Source organism: Gymnoscopelus microlampas (assembly GCF_963454915.1).
Source record: "Gymnoscopelus microlampas genome assembly, chromosome: 12".
Taxonomy (NCBI): Eukaryota; Metazoa; Chordata; class Actinopteri; order Myctophiformes; family Myctophidae; genus Gymnoscopelus; species Gymnoscopelus microlampas.
The window spans coordinates 14,715,134-14,741,154 of NC_139949.1; the positions used below are offsets into that span (position 1 = coordinate 14,715,134).

The 26,021-nt window shown below is 42.1% G+C and overlaps 1 protein-coding gene across 1 annotated transcript in view; it reads left to right on the top strand.

The window, feature by feature from the left end:
- The window catches only part of caln2 (calneuron 2), a gene marked incomplete at both ends in the record, with an annotated part of 54,207 nt that overhangs the window by 21,118 nt on the left and 7,068 nt on the right, over positions 1-26,021 (top strand). The window contains one exon of the mRNA XM_084073921.1: positions 5,365-5,477. Within this exon, the coding sequence (XP_083930047.1) occupies positions 5,365-5,477 (113 nt within the window). The remainder of the gene's footprint in view (positions 1-5,364; positions 5,478-26,021) is intronic.

A 26,021-nucleotide genomic window follows, 5' to 3' on the forward strand; every position in this document is an offset into this window, starting at 1 on the left:
ACCACCCCAACAGGGAGATTAAAGTGTGCGCCTGTCATTGATGTCCATCTGTGAATTCTGAGGCTTCTTATGACACACATTGCCGCCTCACCCACAGAGGCTACGTCAGCCTGTTTAATGTAACACCTCCCCATTCTGCCGGTGCTTCCAAATATCAAGGGTCAAACACAAAGGCTGTTCTCTGCCTTGCCTCCATCGCCGTGCCCCAGAGACAGGATGTCTGTCAGTTCCAGAATGTCTCTCATGGTCCCCTACCTGTCACCAAGATCTTATACATATAAATTCCCAAAAGAGGACGTTGACATAGTTAGCCCAAGGATATTTATCACATTTGCAGCTCTTAACCACTTAAACACTATACTTAGCTGACCAGATTCCCTATAGGGCTTTATACTAGGCCCCCTCCTGTTTTCGCTCTACGCTAAATACTTTTGCCGAAAATAGCCAGACTGCTATTTTTGTCCAATTTTCTCCCCAGATAAAGGACGCTAGGGTTCAGGTTAAACACTTTGACTATCTCTTCTTTGAAACATATTGTTAAATCCCTTGTTATAATACATCTATGTCTGGATTGTCTGAAGCTCAGTGATGAAATCGTCCATTCAATCAACGTCTCCAATTACAACGTGATATCTTTAATTAAGATTGAGATGATGTACAACTTTTATCGATTCCTGGAGGGAATGTGAGTCACAACCTCTGCCAGTAATATAACAAAGATGAAGCTACAGACAAGGAGAAGGATTTAGCCTGTGAAACACAATACAAAATTCTCCCCTAAAGCCAAAAATATAAGCATGAATAAGGCGTGCAATGTGCCACTGAAGTAAGCTACAGTATCAGATATATCATCATGTTCAACATCTGAAGCTATTTATATGTGCTGCCAATATTTCTGTACTTGCACAAGAAACATGTCGGCCTCATTTAATTCTATTTTAAACCATGCACATAATGTACTATGACAGACAAAAAGACGCCTTTCGGGCGCGTGCATATTTTCTGTGTGGTTAACAGTGTTGTGTTATTGGGGGAGATCAGTAAAAGTGCATTTGGCAGCAATGTGTAGCAAGTAGCAGCATAGAAGCGGTGGTAAAAAGAGAAATGTTTGTAGCAACATAATATACAAATATAAGAAAGGCGTAATAGTAGTCAAATGAAATGATAAACATTATATTTCAGTAGTATGAATATTAACAGTGAAGTAGTCAGCAGTAATTAATTTGATATTGCATCAGGGGGACAATCAATTCAAAGGCAATGACAAAGATATGTTGAAGAATTAATGTCATTTGTCACTATGCAAAGCAAAGTATGTGAGGTAGGTGAAATACTGGCCAACAGCAACAATTAAGAAAAATAATGATAAGAAGCTTCAGTTTCACATACACAATCATTGGTGCCGCACTTTAAGTTTTTCTTGTGCTGTGGGCATAATTTCTTTTTGCAGCATTGGCATTGAAATGTATTGAGCAGACTATGGGCAGGTTTGGCGAGACGCTAGCCTTGGATTAAGACTATCAAAGATGTATTTTATCGATTCTGACATTTGCATATCTATGATAGATACGAAAGTAAAAGTCAGACTCGATAAAATACATCTATGATGATAGATAGGGTTTGAAGCGAGACACACGCGCACACATAAGCACACATACCTAAGCATGCACACACGCACGCACGCACGCACACCCCGTGTCAGTGCGGGGAGGAGCACTGACTTTGCAAGGCAGGCACAAACACACACACACACACACACACACAAAGAGAGAAAGAGTCACTGACTCACACAACTGGCTGAAGTCCATGCTGAAGTAATGAAGGCACTGCTATTTCTTATAAAGAAAAGAATGTAAGGCAAGCAATTAACAAATAATTAGCTGTTGGTGCTGCTCGCACCAAGCGTTAATTGTCCAAAAGTGCAGTGTTTTTCTGTCCGTGGCCCCATGGTGACGCAGCGGGCGTCCCTGTCCAGCTCCTACGCCCCCTGCCCCCCTTCACATTTGCCTCGCTCCCACACAACCAGCATGAAAGAGAGAGGGATAAGGAGAACAATTAAGGAATCACGTGACGTAACATTTAACTAAAAGGCGTCGCTGTCTGAGTTTGTAGCATGACAGTGTGTTTATACAACATACAGTGTGTTTGGACCGCAGACTGCGGTAAAAGTGAAGTTGTGTCCATGGTGTGTTGTTTATTGTTCATTGAACAGAGCGCATCGCCAAGTGTCAATGTCCACCAGTACTAACCGTGTCCACGCATGCGCTTTATAACTGGAAAAGTACAACGCATATCGCGTAAGAGGACTTTCGGCGTGCCTGCGCAATAGGGCGACCGACTGGCCAAGACTGCTGCGCAATAATGTAGTTTCATACAAACTGTACAACGTGTAAATACATTAAAGGTGGAGAAACAAGCCTCGCCAAAATGCAGACCACTGAACGATATTTTGTGCCAAGTTTGGAGGCAGTCGGTGTGCTCGTGTGCTGGCCAACCCCTGACAAACACCATGGCTTGGCCGTTTCAATTATAGGTGTTGTGAAAACCTTGAATGGTTATCGTTTACCGCCTGAACACCCGTCTGGTCAACGTGGAGAGCCAGTGAATACTGAGGCAGAGACAGTGCTTTTTTTCAGAATGTGAGCTCCCAGCTGGCCAGCGCAGGTGCGCCCACATCTGGTTGATTGAATAGGTAGATTGGCAGGTAGCGTCCCTTGATGACACGTCCCAGACTGGATCGTGGTCCTCTTGCCTGTGTTCTGTCTCTGTCCCACTGTCTCTCCCCGTTTAGGTGCTTACCTGACAGGCGGTTGCCTAGCGACACTCCACAATATATCTGACTTTGTTTTCTTTGTTTGTTTCTTTCTCTATTCTCTATCCTTACATAACTCTTTTCTTGAAATTGATAAATGTTGGGAGTTTGTGCAAAAAAAAGGTTTCACCCCCTCTTTTACACATAGAAACTTGTATTGTGACAATAAAATTGAAGTTATTGTATATTTCTCTCTCTATGTATGCATGTGTAGAGACTTTGAGTTCGAAAACTTCCTCCACAGCACTCCACAGCACTCAGACTAGCCTCCATAAAACTAATAAGATGCTAATAATAGCAATACCAATAGCCTTCTTATAATAATAATAATAATAATAATAATGAATTGCATTTTTATAGCGCTTTTCCAAGTGCTCAAAGCACTTTACAATGGTTCATTCATTCATACAGGGGGGGGGACATTGGGAGGTGAAGCGGCGAACAGTCGACGCCAGTGGCAAGCTAGTGCCGACCGAATCATTGGAGGCAATGTAGGGTTCAGTGTCTGGCCCAAGGACACTTCGACACTAACTCTGAGGGAGCTCGGGATTGAACTGGGAACCTCGCGGTTCCCATCGCGAGGTTCCATTATAGGCCTACTAAAACTAGCTAATGCCAGAACTAGTGTTGTAGTGGTATCTGAAGTTGCAGAAGGTGTAGTAATAGTAGTGACAGTAGTAGTAGCAGTACAGTCAGCAGCAGTAGTCGTCGTCGTAGTAGTAGTAGTAGTAGTAGTAGTGGTGGTGGTGGTAGTAGTAGTAGTAGTAGTAGTAGTAGTACTGTAGTAGTAATTGTATGAGTAGTAGTAGTGGTGGTAGTAGTGGTGGTGGTGGTAGTGGTGGTGGTAGTGGTGGTGGTGGTGCTGGTGTTTGTTAGCTTGAGTGTTTTTGCTACACAGTGTAATAGCACCAATGGTAGCCTATACTGTGTAGCTGAACTTAAGCGCCGCATTTCCAGTCCATTAAATCAGAAACAAAACTGCAGTCCCGTCCTTATGTTGATGCTGTGAAGCCGCTCAGAGGGTTTTCATTCCATGGTACATTAGCTATCGAACACTGTGTCTGCTCTAGTGATTACAGGCCGCTACTGCGTGCCTGGTATTGTTTTCACCTTGTGAGTCTGTGCTGTTTATTTGTTCGTGGACAGATTTTGTAACGGTGTGAGCGACACTGCTGTGCAAGAAGCGTTCACAAAACTTGCAGGCGTGCAATTCCCATCATAATGAAGGCCGTGTTTGGTATTGGGTGTGGTCCGAGCTAGGGGTGCAACAGTTAATCGAACTTCTATTCTATTTAATTGATTATAAAAAATAATAGATTTTAATAGAATAATTGATTTGGGAAAAATACTGAAAATAGCAGATTTACAAACTCACAGCGTGTCACGGTGTGACGCGTTGCGAGCTTGTGGATCGCCTATTTTAGCTATTTTTGCGTGACACAGTTGTACAACAAAGTATACATAGGGCTTAAGTGGTAAATCAGACTTGAATTAGTTGATCCTATATTCAAATTGCCTAATGGGTAGGTGGGCAGGCTGGCCGGCGGACAACATGCGCTGATGTCAAACACAAACAGAAACCGTTGCCTAACGACGCAGATTGCCTAACGATGCAATTTTGCGCATGTGACGGGTCCCGTCACATTCCTAGAGGGTGTGTCGGTCTAACACGCTTCCAATGGACATTTCTCAATAACCATAATGCTGATTAAAAAAGGGTTTTCAACAATTTTACCTGTAAGTCACACTAAACTTTTTTGGGATATGAGTACTATCAGCTATTTTTCTTCCTCAGTCTTTCTTTACCCAGAGCTCAGCTCAAGGAGGTAAAACCTGTTTTATGTCAGACCTGATGTATCGGGTCACTGAGCTCTGGGGGGCACCAAACGCCTGGCAAAAAGAGAAAAGGAAAAAAAAGACTGGGCTATTAATACTCAAAGTAAAGTATACAGATACTCAAAAAATGAGTAAATGTACTTTAGGGTTACAACACTAGTTCCCATAGGGCTTGGACCTGTTTCACCAAACTCATTTCTCTCATCATATCATGTGTTCCATTGCTCCATACAGCCAGACTTGGCATCGTGGCTGGTGTGATGGCTGGTGTTCTTGCCATGTTTATCATTAGAATTCTGTGCCAAATGTAACGTGAGTGTGTATGAGCATGCATATTCTACACACACGACACTCTCATACCCCTCACGCACGCACACACATTATGTGGATGTGGACATATCAGTCTTTTCATTCACCTTGGGGGCTCTTGGCTCTTTTTCACAAACAGACACATAAATCCAAACACAGAATGCACTAGAAACCCCAATCTGGCCCCTTGTACGTGTGTATGCTTCCATCTGTCTCCTTTCCTTGCCTGACTGACATTAAACCTGTCTGATCTGCTTTCTATCTATAAGTTTGTATGTCTTTTCTTTTTTTTTTACAATGCATCCCTCTTCTGTTTAAGCCTGATTTATACTTCACTCGTCCAGATCACTTCCATTCAGAATTTCTGTGTAAACCAGGTATTTACTCTCTGTCCTGGCCATCTCCAGGTGACGGCCAGGTGGACTTCGAGGAGTTCATGACGATACTGGGGCCCAAGCTCCTCTCCGCTGACAACAGAGAGGGTTTCCTGGGCACCACCATTGACAATATCTTCTGGCAGGTAAGAGCCAGAGAGACAGATAAGCTCACCTCGTCACGGCTTGTCGCCGTCCTCTTTGTACCTTCTCAGACTCCCATCAGCCCTTTGTTTTTCCCCTGCAGAGACTGACATAGGTTGACCAGAATCTCTGTTAGAGTCTTTACTCATATGACCTCTATCTCTGGAATGAAATGGAAACCATGGGGGGGGTGTTTAAATATATTACCAAATACAAGGTCCTTTAAGTTCCAATGTTCACTTCCATTGTCCTCAAACCAAGTTAACTCACAAGGTTGTCTCCAAATGTGTTGCTCAAATAGAGACTGAGTGAAGACAATATCCCATTTTATATTGCTGAAACTCCAATTGCAGAATCAATCCGAGGTCTTTAGGGTGGTCCTTCATATTGGGGCGGTGACATGATTGGTTTCCAAAGCAGTGAGCATATAGGTTCATAGTAGTGGCCGTTCTTAGCATTTAGAAGTGCCCTAGACGTATTGGTAGGCGGAGATCTCCGATCATCAGGCAATGCAAGAGTAAGAACCAAGCGGTGAGATGTGTAGCAAGGTTGTAGCGGAAACTTACTACGCATGCAATCTGGGAACCCATAGTCAAAAAAAGGAGGACAAAAAAGGAATTTGACTCTGGGGGTGGGGGGCTCCCAATAGAATGTTGATAACAGGATGTTGGCCCTCCACTTCCGGTCCATGTGGCTTTGTTTATATTCCTAAAAAAACAAATAACGCACATCCTCCGTTCTTTGGTGCTGAGCTTTAACTGTATGAACAGTAATATAGAAGCAAAGATAGGGCTCGCAACTCACTTTTATGCTCCAAGGTTTATTAAACAAACAGCAGAAACGACGTTTCGACCTTCTGTCCTTTTTCAAGTATAAAAGGAAAGCAGGAAATTACCTCTTTTTATACAAGAATGAATGATTTGGTTACCAGCCCCACCTGGTGATCAGAGGCGGTACCAAGACTTAATAAACATTTTATCAAATGACATCTTTAAAATTTTGTTACAAAACATTTTTAGAACATTTTCTTGAATTTTTAGAAACAGTTTTTTAGATTTTTTTTAGAAGACATATATAAAGTATATATATTAAAAACAGTAGACACAACTCATTTGATCCACAGACAGGTAATACGGTCTATACCCAATACCTCCCTTGTTTATATTCCTAACATTCCTAACCATACATGTTGTAACAGGAGCTCCTGACAGATTCACCTGCGGAGCTCTGAATCTGAATCTGAGATTACTACGCATGTCCTCGTGTAAGGATGCTCTCCTCTCCAGCAAATAACACACATATAAGGAGACTTTATGGAAATGATATGGCCGTTGGATATAACTCATTTCCCTTCTACATCTTCGTATGGCTCCCTGCTGTGTGTACTGTATATATTCAGCAGGCTGAGCAAGCCAAGCTCCTCACACTCACAATGCCTGGTTTCCACAAATATTGGAAATAGACACAGACGTGCTGCTGACGCATACGCAAATATACACACTGACGCACAAACACAAGCATGCATAATACACACACACACCCACCCACACACACGCACACTCACACGCACATGCATACAAGCATACACAAACAACAACTTGCCTCTGTTCTAGAGAGTTTTTTTTTTCTTCTTGGCTCTGGGCTTTGAAGGCAAGGAACCTGCTGGGAATTCATAGTCTGACCGTGTGTTTGTGTGTGTGTGTGTGTGTGTGTGCGTGTGTGCGTGCGCGCGTGCGTGTGCAAGTGCATGTTTATTCTTGAATGGTGTGTACAGTATTAATAGTGACAGAATAGTGCATCACCAGAATATAGATTTGGGGAGAGCACAGATTTGAGCCTGCGATGGTGATTAAACCTGAAGCCTCCATCTATACTATTCAACTTGTTGTTTTCAAGGCTTTGCCATAGAGTTATATAATGAATGAATCAATGAATGAATGGTTTTATTTCGGTTTTGTACAAAGTTAGTCACAACAAGTACGAAACAACACATGGACCGAAAAAGGTGTAGGCTGAAGCCGTAGCTTTAGCTTATAGTGCCTACCCTTTTTACAGTAACAGTGATTTCTGACATAGGATATATTTCGTTTTATTTAATACTGCAATAGTTTTAGACATTTTTACTTTTACTTTATTTATATGTGATTTCCAGCATAGTTCATGATCTTTTATTACACCCAACCTTTTATTTCCATATAGCCTACTATTTATATTTCCACACCACTGATTTTAATTGATGGTTGATTTTCCTAGTGCCAAATATTATGAACTTTGTTTAAGTTAGATTCAATGATAGATTGTTAATGTCAAACCAATCCCACCTCTACTGCATTCAGGAGCTGCTATCTACAAGTTTCCTAGGGCATTGTGGTCATCACTTCCTGTCGATTTGATCCCTGATACCTGATCAAATCGACAGGAAGTGATGCCCACAACGCCCTAGGAAACGTGTGGATAAGAACTAGAGAACGGAAGGTAATGCAATACCAGATTTAATCACCAGGACATGGCAGCTTCAATAGTCCTCCTCCTGGGGACTTTGGGCTTTGCCCCTGCTTTTCACAGTACAGACCTAATCTGCCCTTTTTCCCTCTACACCAACTCTCCGCAAATAGCCGCTCTACAAGCTCAAAACGCCTCGCCGTGTGAGCCGTTGTGAGCTTGTAGATATGCTATTCTTGGCTAATGTTCTCCATCACACAAAGATTTGGTGGACCCCCTGTAGTTACTCTGAGGACCCCCTGTTGAAGACCCCTGCCCTAAGCTGGCTGCATAAAAATGCAGCCAGCCCTCTTATTCGGGATTGGAATCAAAATGACGTTGTTGAGGTTGAATTCTAATGTGTTACTTTTAAAGGCAGATACAGGCTTGAAGTTTGAATGAAGTGCTTGAAAATGCTTGAATTATTTTGTTTGGCGTCTGCAACAAAAAAGAAAAGAGGCTTTTTGCCGTACGCTACACCTCAACCTCTCTGCGTGCGTGCGTGCGTGCGTGCGTGCGTGCGTGTGCAAGTGCATGTTTATTTTTGAATGGTGTGTACAGTATTAATAGTGACAGAATAGTGCATCACCAGAATATAGATTTCAGTGTTTGGGGAGAGCACAGATTTGAGCCTGCGATGGTGATTAAACCTGAAGCCTCCATCTATACTATTCAACTTGTTGTTTTCAAGGCTTTGCCATAGAGCTATATAATGAATGAATCAATGAATGAATGGTTTTATTTCGGTTTTGTACAAAGTTAGTCACAACAAACAGCACAAAACAACACATGGACCGAAAAGGTGTAGGCTGAAGCCGTAGCTTTAGCTTATAGTACCTACCCTTTTTACAGTTATTTCTGACATAGGATATATTTAGTTTTATTTAATATTGCAATAGTTTTAAAAATGTTTTCTTTTACATTATTTATATGTGATTTCCAGCATAGTTCACTATCTTTTATTAGACCCAACCTTTTATTTTCATATAGCCTACTATTTATATTTCCACACCACTGATTTTAATTGATGGTTGATTTTCCTAGTGCCAAATATTATGAACTTTGTTTTAGTTAGATTCAATGACAGATTGTTAATGTCAAACCAATCCCCCCTCTACTGCATTCAGGAGCTGCTATCCACAAGTTTCCTAGGGCATTGTGGGCATCACTTCCTGTCGGTTTGATCCCTGATACCTGATCAAATCGACAGGAAGTGATGCCCACAACGCCCTAGGAAACTTGTGGATAAGAACTAGAGAACGGAAGGTAATGCAATACCAGATTTAATCACCAGGACACGGCAGCTTCAATAGTCCTCCTCCTGGGGACTTTGGGTTTTGCCCCCGCTTTACACAGTACAGACCTAATCTGTGAGCCGGTCTACAAGCTCACAACGCCTTGCTGTGTGAGCCGTTGTGAGCTTGTAGATCTGCTATTCTTGGCTAATGTTCTCCATCACACAAAGATTTGGTGGACCCCCTGTAGTTACTCTGAGGACCCCCTGTTGCAGACCCCTGCCCTTTGGCTGCATAAAAATGCAGCCAGCCCTCTTATTCGGGATTGGAATCAAAATTACGTTGTTGAGGTTGAATTCTAATGTGTTACTTTTAAAGGCACATATAGGCTTGAAGTTTGAATGAAGTGCTTGAAAATGCTTGAATTATTTTGTTTGGCGTCTGCAACAAAAAAGAAAAGAGGCTTTTTGCCCTACGCTACACCTCAACACTGTACAATGTTAAAGGTAGGACTAACCAGTGGTGGACAGGACAAGGTAGTATTCAACTTGAGACAAAGTAGTTACTGGTCAAATATTACTCAACAAGTCAAATTTGTACTTACAGTACGTTAAGGAATGGAGTACTTGCTTTAAAAAAAATACTTAAAGGTATACTAGGTAAGATCACAGATCTTTGTGTGTTGTGTACACACACACACTCCCCCCTCCCATCTCTGACAGGTATCAAAGTTGCTGTCTTCGATGCATTCATTGATTAGAGAGAGCACTAACGAGTACAGAACAAGTTTGACACTTTTATGGTGCAATCAATCAACTCAGTGCACAACCCCTTTGAAGTTCAAAGGGATCAATTAAGAGCTCCGGCCGTGCCCCCCCCCCCCCCCCCCCCGCCCCTCCCCCCACAGACAGAGGTGTCCCTGCAAGGGATGAATGTCAACATAAACAGTGGAACAAAACCAACAGCCAGAGGAATGTGTCTTTCTGCAGGAAATCACCCCAGCATAATTATGTAGTGGCTGGCAATATATATATATATATATATATATATATATATATATATATATACATATTATATATATATATATATATATATATATATATATATATATATATATATATATATATATATATATATATATATATATAATATGTATATATATAAATATATATATATATATATATATTATTATTATATGTTTTTATTTAGGCTCAAAGTTACCTAGTTAACCTTTAAGTATTCAGAAGTACATGCTTTTAAAAATAAACCAATAAAGTAGCCTACAATTGACCCTTGCTTATTTATTGCTGTATTGAAATTTAGACAATCCCAAAATTCAAAGATTTTCCAGAAAGAAAAGAAAAATCTATAATATTGAAAACTCACAAAAGCTCACATTGCGACACATTGCGAGCTTGTAGAGCTGCTGTTTTCACTATAATATAGTGAAATACGGCTTAGGTGGTTAATTCATAATGATCCCTCATAAGTATCCAAAAATACAAATAGTACAGATACTCAACAAATGTACTCAAGTAAATGTACTTAATTACTTTACACCACTGGTTCCCATTGGGCATTGATTCATTCCCAACGGTCAATCAGCCTCATATTGAATAATTAAGTCACAGTTCTCCTGTTTCACCAAACTAATTTCTCTCATCATATCATGTGTTCCATTGCACCATACTGCCAGAATTGGCATTGCGGCTGGTTTGATCCCATTGCATGGTCTCAAATTTTAGATTGATTTTATCTAGTTTTCTTCAGTTTTCCCCACCGGGACTATCCCCTGTGGAAATGTTTGACCAGAGATAAAAACTCTGGATAATTTACAGAAAGTTGCTGCAGAAAGAATAACATGAAAACGATTGACCTTGCGGATGCAGAGACCTTTAAACAGAAGTGCAAGACTGTGAAAACAATGCAATAAATGGCACAGTATGGAGAAATAACAGCAAGCAGCAGTCAATCCGAACACAGTGTGTGCTCTCTGCATGGCTGTGCCTGTGTGCGTCTTGCTTGGCACTTCCAACAACAAGATGTAAAGAATAGTCAGCATAAAAGAATGACTACACGCAGACACAGTGTGCTCTGTGGGTATGAGATCCACCTGTAAGGAGTTATATCATACTGTATTATGTATTATTGATTAAAGTCACTTCAAGACCAGAACAATCTTGCACTCCTAGTTCCCCACAAGTCCCAGGTGTGTTGCATGATTCACCATTCAAGAGGTTTTTATTCGCCACTCACTCATACAAGTACTGTATGTGCAGTGGTGTGTACAGACTGTGCTAAAGTCATACTGTGGAACTTTTAAAATAAAAGTTAATTTTGATATAATCTTTCACTGGTATATTTATACATTATATATTGTTTTTAACAACTTCTCTTAACAAAATGTTTTAGTCACAAGTGTCTGACCCCAACACTCCTGCCAAAATGACGCAGGCTCCGGAAATTCCTCGAAAATGTATTAATTTATATATTAGAGTTAAAGCTGCACTATGTAATTTTCCTCTTCTAAGCAGGATTTGAACCTGGTGTCCTATGCAAGTGCTGACAGTTTTACCATTGAGCTAATAGAGCATGCCTGCTTGCTCAGGGGATGAATTGAATCTTGAACCATCAGTTCAAAATGTGTGTCAGATCCTGTGTCTATAGGTGAGACATGACCTTTGATCTAATATATATTGTATTATCACATACGGTGCCAGAGGTTTTTTAAAACAGGGTACATCTAGTGCTGGCATTCTTACCGTTTACGCTGCGCTGTTTAGTGCTGTAGACGCCATGACGAGCACGCGGATGTAAACAAAGGGTGCGTGCACGATGGTGGAGGGTCCCGCCTATCGCCTGGAACAATAATATTTCTAACACGATCCGCCATTGCAGAGTGATCGCCCATCGAAAGCGGCTCGTTTTCACCACGGTAAAAAAGAAATGGAGATATGAAGCTTTTTCTCAAGTATAGGCTACTTATAATGGGAGCGGATGGGAGGTAGGTTATTTGGCACGGATCCACATCCGTCCTCTCCTTTTTTTCAAGCTCCGTGAATAATTCCAAAGTTGCGTTAGAGCGCCCCATGTGGAAAAATAAATTTAAAAAAATGTCCTCACGGAGATTCCCGGTTATGGCACTCAACAAGTGTATTTGCAAAACCGGGAATTCCCAGTTTTGGCACTCAATGTGTCAATTATACAGATTGGACAAAATTACTAAAATATAATTAATAATATTTTTTTAATGAATAAAATTATTGTTTTCATTAAAGAAAACTTTTCATAGTTCTGCTTTATTAAATAAAGCATAGAGCGCAGGGCGCCCGGACCTCTAGTGTTTTACATTGGAAATCCCATAGGGGAATCTTAGATCGTGTCATATAAGAATTGTGTTCCAAAAATAAACTCATATGGATATGAAGCATCAACTGCCGGTGAAAAGGTACTAATGTATCCAAAGAGTAAGAAAAAAAACAGTAAACAAAATTCTCCAAACTGTGAAAAGAGTGCATTAAATGGCACAGTATGGAGACATAACAGTTATATACAGTATTGTAATCACATTACCAGCCTTTATTTGCCCTGGGGTGATAAGGACTAGCACTGCGGCTAAACATGCCAGTAGCTGACCAATCAGTGCAAGAGTCAATGCGAGCGACCTGAAAGAAGTCAGCATGTCAAACATGGCCGCCATGATCGCATTGATGAAATTTTATTGTCTCATTGTCCTTGTGATTAAAAAAGCAATGTGGGTAATATGATCAACAACATTAGCGACTTATATGATGCAATCTAAGATTCCCCTATGGGATTTCCAATGTAAAAAATATATCTGTGACCCGGGGACTATATACAGTTTTTTTAAGTAAACAATTATAAACTTTAGCAGCAATAAAGATAGAATGTACAGAAGATGATAAAACGATTTAACAAACAAGCACATATATACCTAATATACATACTATATATATATACCCTGTGCAAAGAACAGTACAATATGTGTGAAGGGGACCCGCGCATTGGTCTGACAGCCCGAATCCCCAATAGTCCCCCCCCCCAAAAAAGGTTTAGGTTAGGGTGAAAGTTAGAGTTAACAAGGGTTAGTAATAATGTGCGGCGTGGGACCAGTGGTGTTTCGGAATAAAGCGCCATTTAATGCAAAGTCCAATATGTGCAGGAAACTGGTGAGCAAAAGCAGAGGCATCATTTCAGAATATTAGTTTTTAGAGAGGCAATAAAAATGACAAAGCTATTGAAAAACAGCAAGAAAAAAGCCGAACTACACCCTCATGAGCAAAAGGGTGTTTACAGATGGAAGACGTTCGACCTGGCAGTTTGGCAATCGTTCAGGACTCTGTTAGGGGAGGAAAACGCTTTGAGTCTCTCTTTGTGATGACTTTGTGACAAGGATGGATGATGGATTTCTGAGGTGATTACTGACACGATAAGGCATAAAGATGAGCCATCCAACCACACTGCCATTCTCTTCTGCAGAAAGTAGCAGCAGTGGCTTTACAGACAGCTCTATGGGGGGGGGGGGTGGTTGTCGACGGCGAGTGTGAGTGAGTCCAGAGATAGCGTGGGCGTACGGGGGCTGAGTCTGAAAGGAGGGCTGGCTGAGTGGGGTGACAGCTCTCTCGGGAAGCAGTTCAACGGTTCCCTGCGACTGCGACTCAAATGAGAGGAGAGAAGGATTAAGATGACTCACTGAAATGATGAGATGTGTGTGGTGTGTGTGTGTGTGTGTGTGTGTGTGTGTGTGTGTGTGTGTGTGTGTGTGTGTGTGTGTGTGTGTGTGTGTGTGTGTGTGTGTGTGTGTGTGTGTGTGTGTGTGTGTGTGTGTGTGTGTGTGTGTGTGTGTGTGTAGAACAGGCTTTGAGTTCCACCTATATGAAAAATGGTCTTTCTCTAGGTTCTACAGTAGAATTGTATCTGCAGCATTCCAGCACAGAGCTTTAGATGTGTTGATTATGTGTTCCATTCCAGAAACTGAATGTAACCCTGAATGCCTCAAAAAACACAGTCTCCTCGCGTATTAGAAGGACAATATCAGTCACCAGAACCAAGGACGGGTGTTTCTGATTAATCTAACATGGTTAAAATGGAGTTTGAAGTTACAATGGGTTTGTATAGGAAGGGGGCGTGTCTGATTACATTTAGATCAAATATCTAAATACTGAATCAAGCAACTTAAAAGCCTGAGTAGACAATAAAATGACCCAAAATGTGTTTGAAAGTGAAATATCCCTTTAAGCTCCAAAAGTAATGTCTAGCTATTAGCCTCCATTATGAAATAAAAATGATGTAAAAAAAAAAGCAACACTATACGGTAGCTACCTGTGCAAGCCGCTTTAGCCAGAATGCAGAAGGGGTGACGCTAGCCCCCGGGCGGGTGGGGACCCGAGGCAGTGGAAACACACCTCGTGCTCATCTGAATTGGGTTTAGGAGTAAAAGGGAGGATAATAAAGAGATTTGGGAGAAGTGCTGATATTTCAGCTCACAGGCTGCCGAATATAAGAATCTATCCTTTTCCGCCGTCATCTGGTCCGATATGTGTTGTCCGCACAACTGCAACGACCCTGGTTCCTAGAGCAGCGATTCCCAACCTGTGGGCTGGGAAGTCGCAAGTGGGCCCCCAAATAATTGGTAAAACACGACGATTTTATTGATAATATATATAATTAATATTTAAAAAATATCTGCTAGCAGCCAGGCATGATGAATACCTCTGCACATCCTTACCATAATGTTAACCACACCATACCCATGCCTGAACTTCTTTTAACGGTGTGGCACCTATACGGGCGAGCTGACAAGAAGAGCATTTGTCCATATGTATGCCCCCCCCCAAAAATGGATCCATCCTTGTTTATCCATCCATCCGATGTGCAAGAGGTAGGCTGTCAGTTCAGCTCCCCAACGAACTGGCGGTTACCCCAACCAACCTGTAGAGGTAAAAAAAAAAATGCAGATTCAGAGATCGCAATTGCACCTGCGTCATCTGCGCATTGGTCTGACGCGGATTGTGGCCTTTGTAAGCATGTCATTTTTGGAGAGGGTGTCAGAGGCATAAAGGATGTGACACACACCATGATACAAGAGCCACAAAGGAAAACAAGTATTAAAGGAGGAGAGTGGAGCATGTCGAAAGGAAAAAATGGCTAATGGGAGACGAGTGTGATTCATGAAGGTCGCAGACAGCATGCGTCTCTGGAGTGATTTAAAATGCTCACCTCAGACTAGAGACGGGGGGGGGGGGGGGTCGGAGAAAACAGGAAGAAGAGAAGAGAAAAATGAGGTGCAGAATAACAGCGGGAGAGAGATGGGGGGAGAGGAAGGCGGAAATGAGTGTAGGGACTGAGAGAATATGGAGGGGGGGGTTGTACTGTGTGTCGTGCATGTGGATGAGTGTTTTGTTTTCTGTCAGTATTATGCTTGTATTGGTGTGTTGGTATTTGCCATGTGTGTGCATTAGTATGTGCATGCTTTCTTAGGTTTGTGTGAAATGTGCATGTTAATGCTACTGTATATGTGAGCATATGCATGCATGCTATTGAGCTCATACGCATGTGCGTGTGCGTGCCGTGCGCGTGCATGTGCATGTGCATCTGCGAGAGTGAGCGTGCGTGCGTGCGTGCGTGCGTGCGTGCGTGCGTGCGTGCGTGCGTGCGTGCGTGCGTGCGTGTGAGCGCTTACATATTTCTAGTTGTTTGCAAATACTCACATTCTTCTCCTGCCCGAGTTCACTGTGTTCTGGTATACTTTACACAATGCGGCCCGCTGAGGCCAGACAGACAGACAGAGCCTTACAGTTCATACTCAGACTTAGATATTGGCTTTTTGGAAATATCCCGACTCAGGTTGCCAGAACTCTACCCAAGGTTGCCAAGTTTCCTGCTGACAGTAAGTAAAAATGTTATTTTGGTGGACGCACCCACTCCTCTCTGGCGATTTGGTTGGCTCCAGTGTCTATGACCACAGAGCATACAATAGCCGGATGAAAAATGAATGCAGTATGCACAGTATCCGAATCTTGATACCAGTGGTGGGAAAAGTACTCTGTACAAGTAAATGGCCTGTGTTCAAAATGTTACTTGAGTAAAAGTACAAAAGCATATCAAAATATACTTAAAGTACCAAAAGTACTAAAATGTTTGAAAATTGCAGATCTACAAGCTCACAACGCGTTGCGATGCGACGTGTTGTGAGCTTGTAGTGAACTTTTCAAATAATTGTAGTGGAGTAAAAGTACAATATTTGCCTCTGAGATGTAGTGGAGTAGAAGTAAAAGTATTGAACATTGGAAGTACTACACTAAAGTAAAAAATGCCTCAAACTTGTACTTAATTACAGTACTTGAGTAAATGTACTTAGTTACTTTACACCACTGCTTGATACTGTATACAGTATATGACCAGACTAGCCATAGTTATTGGTGGTCAGATGAGGTGTACAGCAGATGCTGTGACACAGTCCCTCTCAGCCAAACAGTATGAACACCAAAACTTGGCTGAGAGATGTCCTGACAGGGTCCTGACTTGATGGACATCACTAAGTTCAGTTCCTTCAGTCATTGGTTCTCAAAGTGGGGGGGTTCCAGGGGGTCCCCAGCAAAATGTATTAATATGGCATCACAATAATTTTAACCACTTTCACCTTTCATACTTTGGCTATTTAAAAGTAGCAGATATACAAGCTCATAGCGCGGCACCGAGTGCCGCACTATGAGCTTGCAATCTGCAAGTTGCAGATCTGCTATTTAGAAAAATCTTGAAAATGTGTGCAAATCTTTGAATATATATATTTTTAAGCAAACATTTTTAACTCAAATCTTTGCTTCTGAGGGTCCCTGGAACAAAATATTTGAGATGGGGGTCCGTGGCCAAATACATTATATTATATGATTTTGGAGGTCTTTGACATGAAAAAGTTTGAGAACCACTGCCTGAAGTACCATATGACGAGACGGGATGAAACGACATGAGCCTTTATAGAGCGTCGCAGTTCCCGCCCACTTCCAGTTGCCGGAAGTAAATACTCAATGCATTTTTCCCATTGACTTTTCCGAAAATATTTATATAAATTAATTTAAGCCAAGAATCAAGCTATCCAGGATGCTGGTGAATCATGACCATAAAACGTTTGATTCTGTGAAAAAACTTTTTTGAAAACGGCAAAACAAAGGGTATTTATTAAACATAGTATATCATATCATTAAATATAAAATTTTAAAAAATCACAGAAAAAAAGGTTTTATGGTCATGATTCACCAGCATCCTGGATGGCTTGATTCTAGGCTTAAATTCATTGATATAAATATTTTTGGAAAAGTCAATGGGAAAAATGCATTGAGTATTTACTTCCGGCACCCGGATTCTGTGCAACTGCGATGCTCTATTGCTTCCCAATGGTCAAATTGGGTGATTAATTGAGTGTCATTCTGTTGACCAACACAGGACTATACTTTATGTGACAAAAAAGAGAGATAAGAGATATATAAACTCGTTGCGGGTCGTTCTCCTCGAGGACATTTGAATTGCTTTTGTGAACTCATTTTGAGGAGACTTTTGAAATGAGGTTTAGACGACAAAGACATATAAATAACACTGTGTCCTCTGATTGACTCTCTACCCACTGCCTCATACCATGCAACACACACACACACACACACACACACACACACACACACACACACACACACACACACACACACACACACACACACACACACACACACACACACACACACACCACACATCACATCACATCACATCAAATAACATCAGTTCCGTCCCGTCCTGTCCCTGAAAGACAAAATGATCTGTCAGGTCAACTTTAAATTCTCCTCACGCCTTACCTGTCTTTGTCTTTGACAACTCAAGAGGGACCCCAGACGGGCTACTACACAGCCATGTCCCGCACGCGGCATGACACGCATGCATTTGTGCTTTCGCGCCTGTCAAGACCTATAGGGACAGAGAGAAAAGAAAAACATCCTTCTATATAGTTGATAACGGCTATGCCCACTATAGATACAGTATGGTTCCCAAACCAAAACAGAGAGACAGATGTGGCCATTCTGGAAGATCTGGAAGATTCCCCTCTGCCCCTGTGAGCTGTCAACTCACAGGGGCTGCTTGTCAGTCCAAGGCATCGTGCTGTGCTGTAATGCACCTCCGCGTTCTGCACAGAGATGGTCGTGGCGAGGAACGTTGGCAGATACTTAGCAAAGTACTCTCCGCTTTGGGCTGCCATTCACCCTGCCTCTCTAACCGATGCTGTCCTGAGAAGACACACACAAACCTAAACAGCCATTTAGAGCGTTAATAGAAAACAGAAAGGCAGAAAGACAGAGACAGAACAACTTTTTAACTGGTGGTTTCGAAGGCCACTGCTGCACAAGAGATTATATATGAGATTATATTATGAGATTGAATCTTGTGCAAGGCCTTCACGCGCCTCCATCTCTCCTCTCCGTTTGTGTTGTTCTCGGTTGTATTCAATGAAGGAGAGTTTACTGTGCAATAAAGGATACATGTCGTAAAAAAATCTACTTATGCAGTTTAAGAACAATAGTGCATCACAGAAACATTTTCAATTACAACACAACGTTCATGCTCATGCTCATTTACTTTTATGCACTTTTACTTGTTCCTCATAGCTGGTGGATATGTTTTGTTTTGGCAAGAACTGCTACTGAAAGTGTCTAAGCTGAAGTTCATGAAGTACCGCCCAATGAAGTTACGTTGATGCTGTGCAGATCTGATTATATTCACGGGGGCATGGAAACCATGCTGCGATTGGTCGGAAAAGACAGCTTCCGGAGCAAGTGCATACCACGGGAGTCACGCCCTACACTTTCCATGGTAGTTTTTTACCAGGCGTTTCCCCTCATGAGATGAAAAAGGTTGGGAACAAGGTTAGCCTACGTTTGACCTGACAGACGCACGTACATACATACGAACAGACAAAGTAGATGGTGTGTGAGAGACTGGCGGCTTTTTTGGCTTATTGATTTCCCTGTCACTGTGATGAACGCACATGTCACATGCAGGGGCTATTGATTTCCCTGTCACTGTCTGTGATGATCCCACATGTCACACACCATTTCACTGTGATGATCCTACGTCACATGCAGGGGTTGTCTGTAATGTCTCACTGACGAGTAGAGTGATGGTAGAATATGATTCATCCTTGGACTTGGATGTTCTGAAGGATGGTCTGGTCTGATCTCTCTTTTGGGAGAGAAATGATGCGCAGCCTGCGTAGCTAGTTCAGGCAGTCAACTCAAGGCAGCTCGCCAGCCAGTCACATGCACTCTTCTGATCTGGGCGACTATTTAAACTTCTCTGCCCACCCTTCATTCTGGCTTCTCTCCTGGCTGTGCGGGTGTTGCTGCCTCTCTATGGAATCAGATCACTGCTAATACTCCTAGAATAAAGGTGTCAAAAGCTTGAAAATGTATTAACTCGTTTTGAACCTTTGAAAAATATTTTTGAATCTTTGAAAAATATTTTTGAATCTTTAAAAAAAGTTAGGACGAAAGTGTTTTTCAAATCTGTGCAAACATATTTTACAGTGTTTCGCCAACACATTTTCAGAGTTTCAAATTTGTCACAAACACAGTTTCAGAATATGCATTTCAGCACTGTTCTCCCAGGGTATTGTTTTGTTTTCCATGTTTGAAACCTTGTAAATGGTGATCGTTTTTGTAACTTGCAACTTTATTGTTGAAAGACTGAAAATCAATGGTTAAACTTTATTTTGAAACTGTAATTCAGTGTCACACACAGCAGCACAGGCAGTTATCTCCACAAATCTCTGAAAAGAGAGCTTACTTACCTAACTAAAGAATAAACAGAAACAAATAGGGAAGTGGTTAAGGCAAATAAAAAGACCAAACACCCCTACAAGGCGAGTGAACAGATGAATACAATAATGAATGAAGCAGGCAAATATGTACAGAATAACTCTTAACTCAATAATACGGGTCAGAAAGCAATAGGTTTAACTGTAAGGAAATTGTAGGTCAAACAAAGTATCAACCACAACATTGACCTTTTGTCAAATATGACAATCACTCTCCAACACCTCCATCGTCGATTCAATGTCTATTCATAGCTTTGGCCAGAAATTACATACACACATATACCATTTTCCTGTTAATGGCTTAACACTTCAATAACAAGGTCATTGCCCGGAGAGGAAGATCTGCTCACCGCGCAGCAGCAGTCCACAGAGCCAGCGCTGAGTTGTGAACTGTAGGCCTCTATCTCCTTGAGCAGGATGTTATGAGAGGCAATTTGCTTCTCTAGGTCTGCCATGCTGGGTTTCTGAGAACAGAAGACAGAAGCATAGTATTTGTTGTACGCACTACATGCAGGCCAGAGGAAAGGCGCTGTAATGAGTCTAAAAGGCCCACTCACATCCCCTAGGCCAGGGGTCTTCAGCGTTTTCAGCCCAAGGACCCCCTAGCTGAGAGAGAGATGAAGCAGGGACCCCCTCCTCTATATTGTATAAAATTGTGTTTCAGATTCAACTTTTCTGTTTACGTGGTCTGCTCTTTTTTCCCTCCACACCTATACCTCTATGCCAAAAATAGCCGATCTACAAGCTCACAACGCCTCGCAGCATGAGGCGTTGTGAGCTTGTAGACCTCAAATCAGCTTGTTTTCTCCAGGGAACGCCCTCAACAAGTTTCATGGCCCATTAGAATATGAGATATGATGTGTGCAATGTTGACATTTAGGCCAGACAAAAGGAAAGGTCAGGGGTTATTCAAATCGGTAGGATTCATCATTTGGAGAGCAAGCATTGCCAATTCCATGGCAATCCAAACAGTAGTTTTGGGGGTTTTATGTTCATGTGACTTCCCATATAGGATCCTGAATCATGCATACTCACAGAGCTTCAGAAAGCTTACCATGAAATACAACCTCACAATGACAAACAAGTATGACCAAAGTCATAATAAAGCCGCATGTGGCAGGCTTTTTTGGCCCCAATCTTTTCATAGACCTGATTACTTGTTTTTTGGATTGCTTGTTTCTCTCGCCAAACCTGGCAACAGCGTCGCAAATTAACGCTCTAATGTTTTGTATATAAGTAGTGGCAACATTTTGTGACACCACACGGGTCTTCCCAACAATAGCTAAGATTGAAGTCAGTGTGAACATGGGCAAATAATAACTTAATAGCCAAACTAGGTCTAATGAAGCACGCTAGCATTTAGGCTAACCATCCTGGCTGAAGCTGTCTCCCTTTCTCTCTCTCTCTGCTGTGTAACTCCGTGCGTTGCCTTGTTGTGATTTCTGTTCGTCCATGCTGGCCCCTAATATGGTGTGCTTCCGGGTGGTTCAACCAAACTTAACAATGAGGATCGTTCTGATTGGATCCCTTCCCAACTAGTCCCTCAAAAAGAGTAATTTTGATTGGATCTCTTCTCCATTCGTCCCGCCCTAACATTTTCGTCTCGTCTAATTCGTTGACTAACGTTTCCATAACATTTTCGTCTCCCCATTGGCTTAAAAGGGGAGCTTAAACGGGGGGAAGTGTGATGGACAGCCAGGACAGCCAATGAGACTTAGGTGTCGACACTTTTGAATCAGGTGTGGAGACTTTTCACTCGGGTGTCGGAAAGAGACTGGTGCTGTTTATAGAGCCGACGCTAGCGCATGCGGCTAAAAAAACTCACTTATTCCAAGATAATGTTTCAGTCTAGTTTATGCTCTCAAAGGTGCATACTGTAATGGTGGATACTTATGCAAAGCATGTTTGAGTGCATACATTTCTGCATACAGCTCTGTTCTCACTAAAGTGAGAACAGAGCCAGCAACTGCAGTGCTCTGCTCCACCCATTACTCTATAATAGCTATAAAAGCAATGTCCAAGGCAGTACTCATATTCTTAGGCTTTATACTTCATCGCACAACCCTGACACTTGACAAAGATGATGTATTTTCAGCTGAAAAAAGTGTCCGTGTGACTCACGTCTTCAGATGTAATCAAAGTGTTATACTGTACCTGTTTCTGGTTGAGAACAGGAGCCGTCGTTGGCATCAGCGACCAGTGAATGACAGCGCCGTCATAGATATCCCGGTAGAAGGCGCAGTCTTTAAAATAGCGCTCAAGGCGATGGACGAGGCTATGGTCAACAGAAGATCATAATAGATGAAACAATCTAGCACACCAGTATCTTTATGCAGTGGGCGTAGTGAATGACAATGGATGCTTTTCACAAGCTCTCTGAGGATTCCATCTTGCCTGCTATCTCATCCTTGTGCTCGAAGGGCTGCTCCTTCTTTTTATGCACTGCATCCTAGAGTAAGGAATTAAAAGTATAATCATTAGAGATGACTGAAATGTAAGTAATACAGTACATAACGGTGTAATGCACTAAAGTGCTGTGTGTGTGTGTGTGTGTGTGTGTGTGTGTGTGTGTGTGTGTGTGTGTGTGTGTGTGTGTGTGTGTGTGTGTGTGTGTGTGTGTGCGTGTGCGTGCGTGTGCGCGTGCTCGCGTGCTCGAGCACGCAGTTCCTCTGCACGGAGGATATGTTTCTCGAATTCGTCATAATGTCTTTGCATCCGGGGTATTAGCAAGGCCAAGCTACTGGCTTTGGACCTGTAGGGCAAAGGACAGGTGTCAATGGGTGAGAGAGAGATTTGATTTAAGTGTTGTATGTTTCCAATTCCAATCTGCTTTAAGAACCAGTCAAATGAAGCTATGGGAAAACCCTTTTTTGAGAGTGATCATGTTGATGATTCCCTACAAGCCCTATATTTAGGAGCATTTATGATCTACGGTAACTTGCCCAAGGGTTTTAGGGGATGACCTTTAGGGTCAGCGTGAGGGTGGATCATTCTCCATTGAAGCCACACCCTGAAGGTTCCAAACACGCTTGTCATTCCACAACGACCGCACTCTCTCTGACTGTCTGCATTGTTCTCTGTCAATGCAGCAAACGGGTACATTTATAATTTCTGTTTTACAACTTACAGCGTTATACTTTGTCGTATTATCGGGTCACTCGGCGAAAACAACAGACAGGAATAGATGGTACATGCTTTAGTCACATAAACTACACCCTTTAAATGTTATGATAACATTCTTTCAGAACATATGGATAGTGAGTTGAGGTCAGAATGCTTCTTCTTCTTCTCCGTCTTCAAAAGGTTGGAGCTGCGTGGGGAGGCAGTCAGGCTAGCTGAGGCAAGAGACCAAGAATTAGCGAAGGCCACAAAAGGAACAGGTTCTCAAACCAAAGATCTGCAGATCCGGAGTATTGCAACTGACCTAGTACTGAGAGCACAGACGTGTGTGCACTAGCTGAAGGAAAGTTTATCACAGAGCACAGCGAGCAGACTAGACGAATCTGCCAGTGCAAAAAGAAAATTGCCCTCTGCGATTTGGGTCTGGCACCGCTCCATTGTGAATCCATGTCCTGCTCCAGATGTCTGGGGAGACCAATCAGGGCCCAGTATTCAAACATGGGAGACTGTGATTGGTAGTTGGTTGTAGGTCTAACCAATTGCGTCCAGAGCCATTGTTTTGATCCCGCCCCCTTGGAAAAAAAACGTCCTCATAGAGGCACCAGACTCATATCCAAGCAGTGATATAGTCTGGTTACGCGAGGCTAAGTCAAACTGCCATTGACAGTAGCGTCTCTGACTGACTCCATCTGGGATTGTGGATCAATCAGCTTCCGGATTGGTCCGGAATTCTTCAACAGTATCTGCGTGCATGTCTGTGAAATCTTTCTCCTATTTATTAGAATGTGTCAGGTTTTGAACGGTTCTCGCAGACTCGCACTGTCTCTGCCTGCGTGCCTGCGTGTGTGAGGGTTTACATAAACAAGGTGTAAATCACCTGGAAAGGCGACAAGCATGGTTAGGCCGAAATCAATAGAGCTTTGTAGAGCTTTGATTTCTTGGCTGCAAATCAACACATACTCTCTCTCTCTCTCTCTCTCTCTCTCTCTCTCTCTCTCTCTCTCTCTCTCTCGCACGCACGCACGCACACGCACACGCGCACACACACACACACACACACACACACACACACACACACACACACACACACACACACACACACGTGCAAGCGTGTTACGTGTAATATATACCAACACGCTGTACGTACGTACATACACATACATACATACAGTGTGTGTGTGTGTGTGTGTGTGTGTGTGTGTGTGTGTGTGTGTGTGTGTGTGTGTGTGTGTGTGTGTGTGTGTGTGTGTGTGTGTGTGTACATGGCATGTGCATGAAATTGTCTAAATCCCTGTTTTTGAATTAATCTTGCTGAGACACGCACGTCGCACATGTATGAAATATTTGCACAGAAGTGTGTCTAAGTGTGCTTTACCATGAGACAATATCACCTCTCAGCATTATTGAATTAATACGCTGGCTATAAATTCCACTGATTGCAGATGTCACCATTGAGACCATGTGAGAGCAGGCAGTTGATTAGAGATTCATTCCGACACCCACCAGCTTCATTTTCATTTTCCTACAGTCAATAATATCTTCCTTTTATAGTGGCTTATTAGACTGGCCCCTTAAGCTATACTACAGATCTGAGCCAGTGCGAGTAATGGGTAGCTGCAGACAAACACGGCCCACTGTGTAGGCGTGTCGACACAAATGGGACACAAGTAGGCGGGTTGACACAGACTGCATGTGGAAACCATGTGCAATTCTGAAATAGATTAGAACTGATTCCCGCCACTGTCTCTATGCAACTCGGACGGCACCGAGTCGACGGCATGGCCATCGTACCACTTGACATGGGCACTCGCTCGGCTGATGCCTTGCTCGGGTGCGCTCACGGGGCTCAAGTCAGCTTTACGCCCATTTGTACGTGTGTCCGCATGCCCATTTTGTACATGTGTCAATAACGCACCCACACTCCTGTGCCATGTTTGACTGCTGCTTCCTATACTTGCCCACAGTGCACTGCCTCCGACATGTAGACACAGCTGTACTGATGGTTCCAATGTGGCATGGCTTGAGACCAGTTGTGTAAAGTAACTAAGTACATTTACTCAAGTACTGTACATAAGTACAATTTTGAGGTATTTTTTACTTTACTTGAGAATTTCCAATTTTCAGTACTTTAACGTCTATTCCACTACATCTCAGAGGCAAATATTGTGCTTTTTCCCCACTACAATTATTTGAAAACTTTAGTTACTAGTTACTTTGTAGATTTGGATTATTATTACAAAACATACATTAACCACTTCAGCCCTATATACATTTTGGCCATTTGAAAATAGCCGATCTACAAGCTCACAATGCGTCGCGATGAGACGCATTGTGACCAGCACAAAATCTGCTATTTTCAAAAGATTTGTATACTATTTATACATTTGAAACCTTGTGAAATGGGACATTCTGCATAATGAGTATGTTCTACTTTGGTAGTTTAAGTATATTTTGATACCAATACTTTTGTACTTTTACTCAAGTAAATTCTGAATTTCTGACTTTTACTTGTAACAGAGTATTTCTACATTGCAGTATTGATACTTTTACTTAAATACAACATTTTAGTACATTTTCCACCACTGAGACCAGGGATTGATGTGCTTTTACTCTCTTGGCCCCTTTATATTAGGAATTAATCACCTGAGGAACTAAGGCTTTTTTCAGACTGCAGGCAAATCCTAATTTGTTTCTCAAGTCTGGTCTGTAGTAATGACTGTCCACACTGTTATTTGCAAATGATCAGATTCAGATTGGATTTGTGTAATCGAGACATTATACACAAATCACTAAATCTACACTGGTTGCTGTGGTTATAACAACTTAATATACTC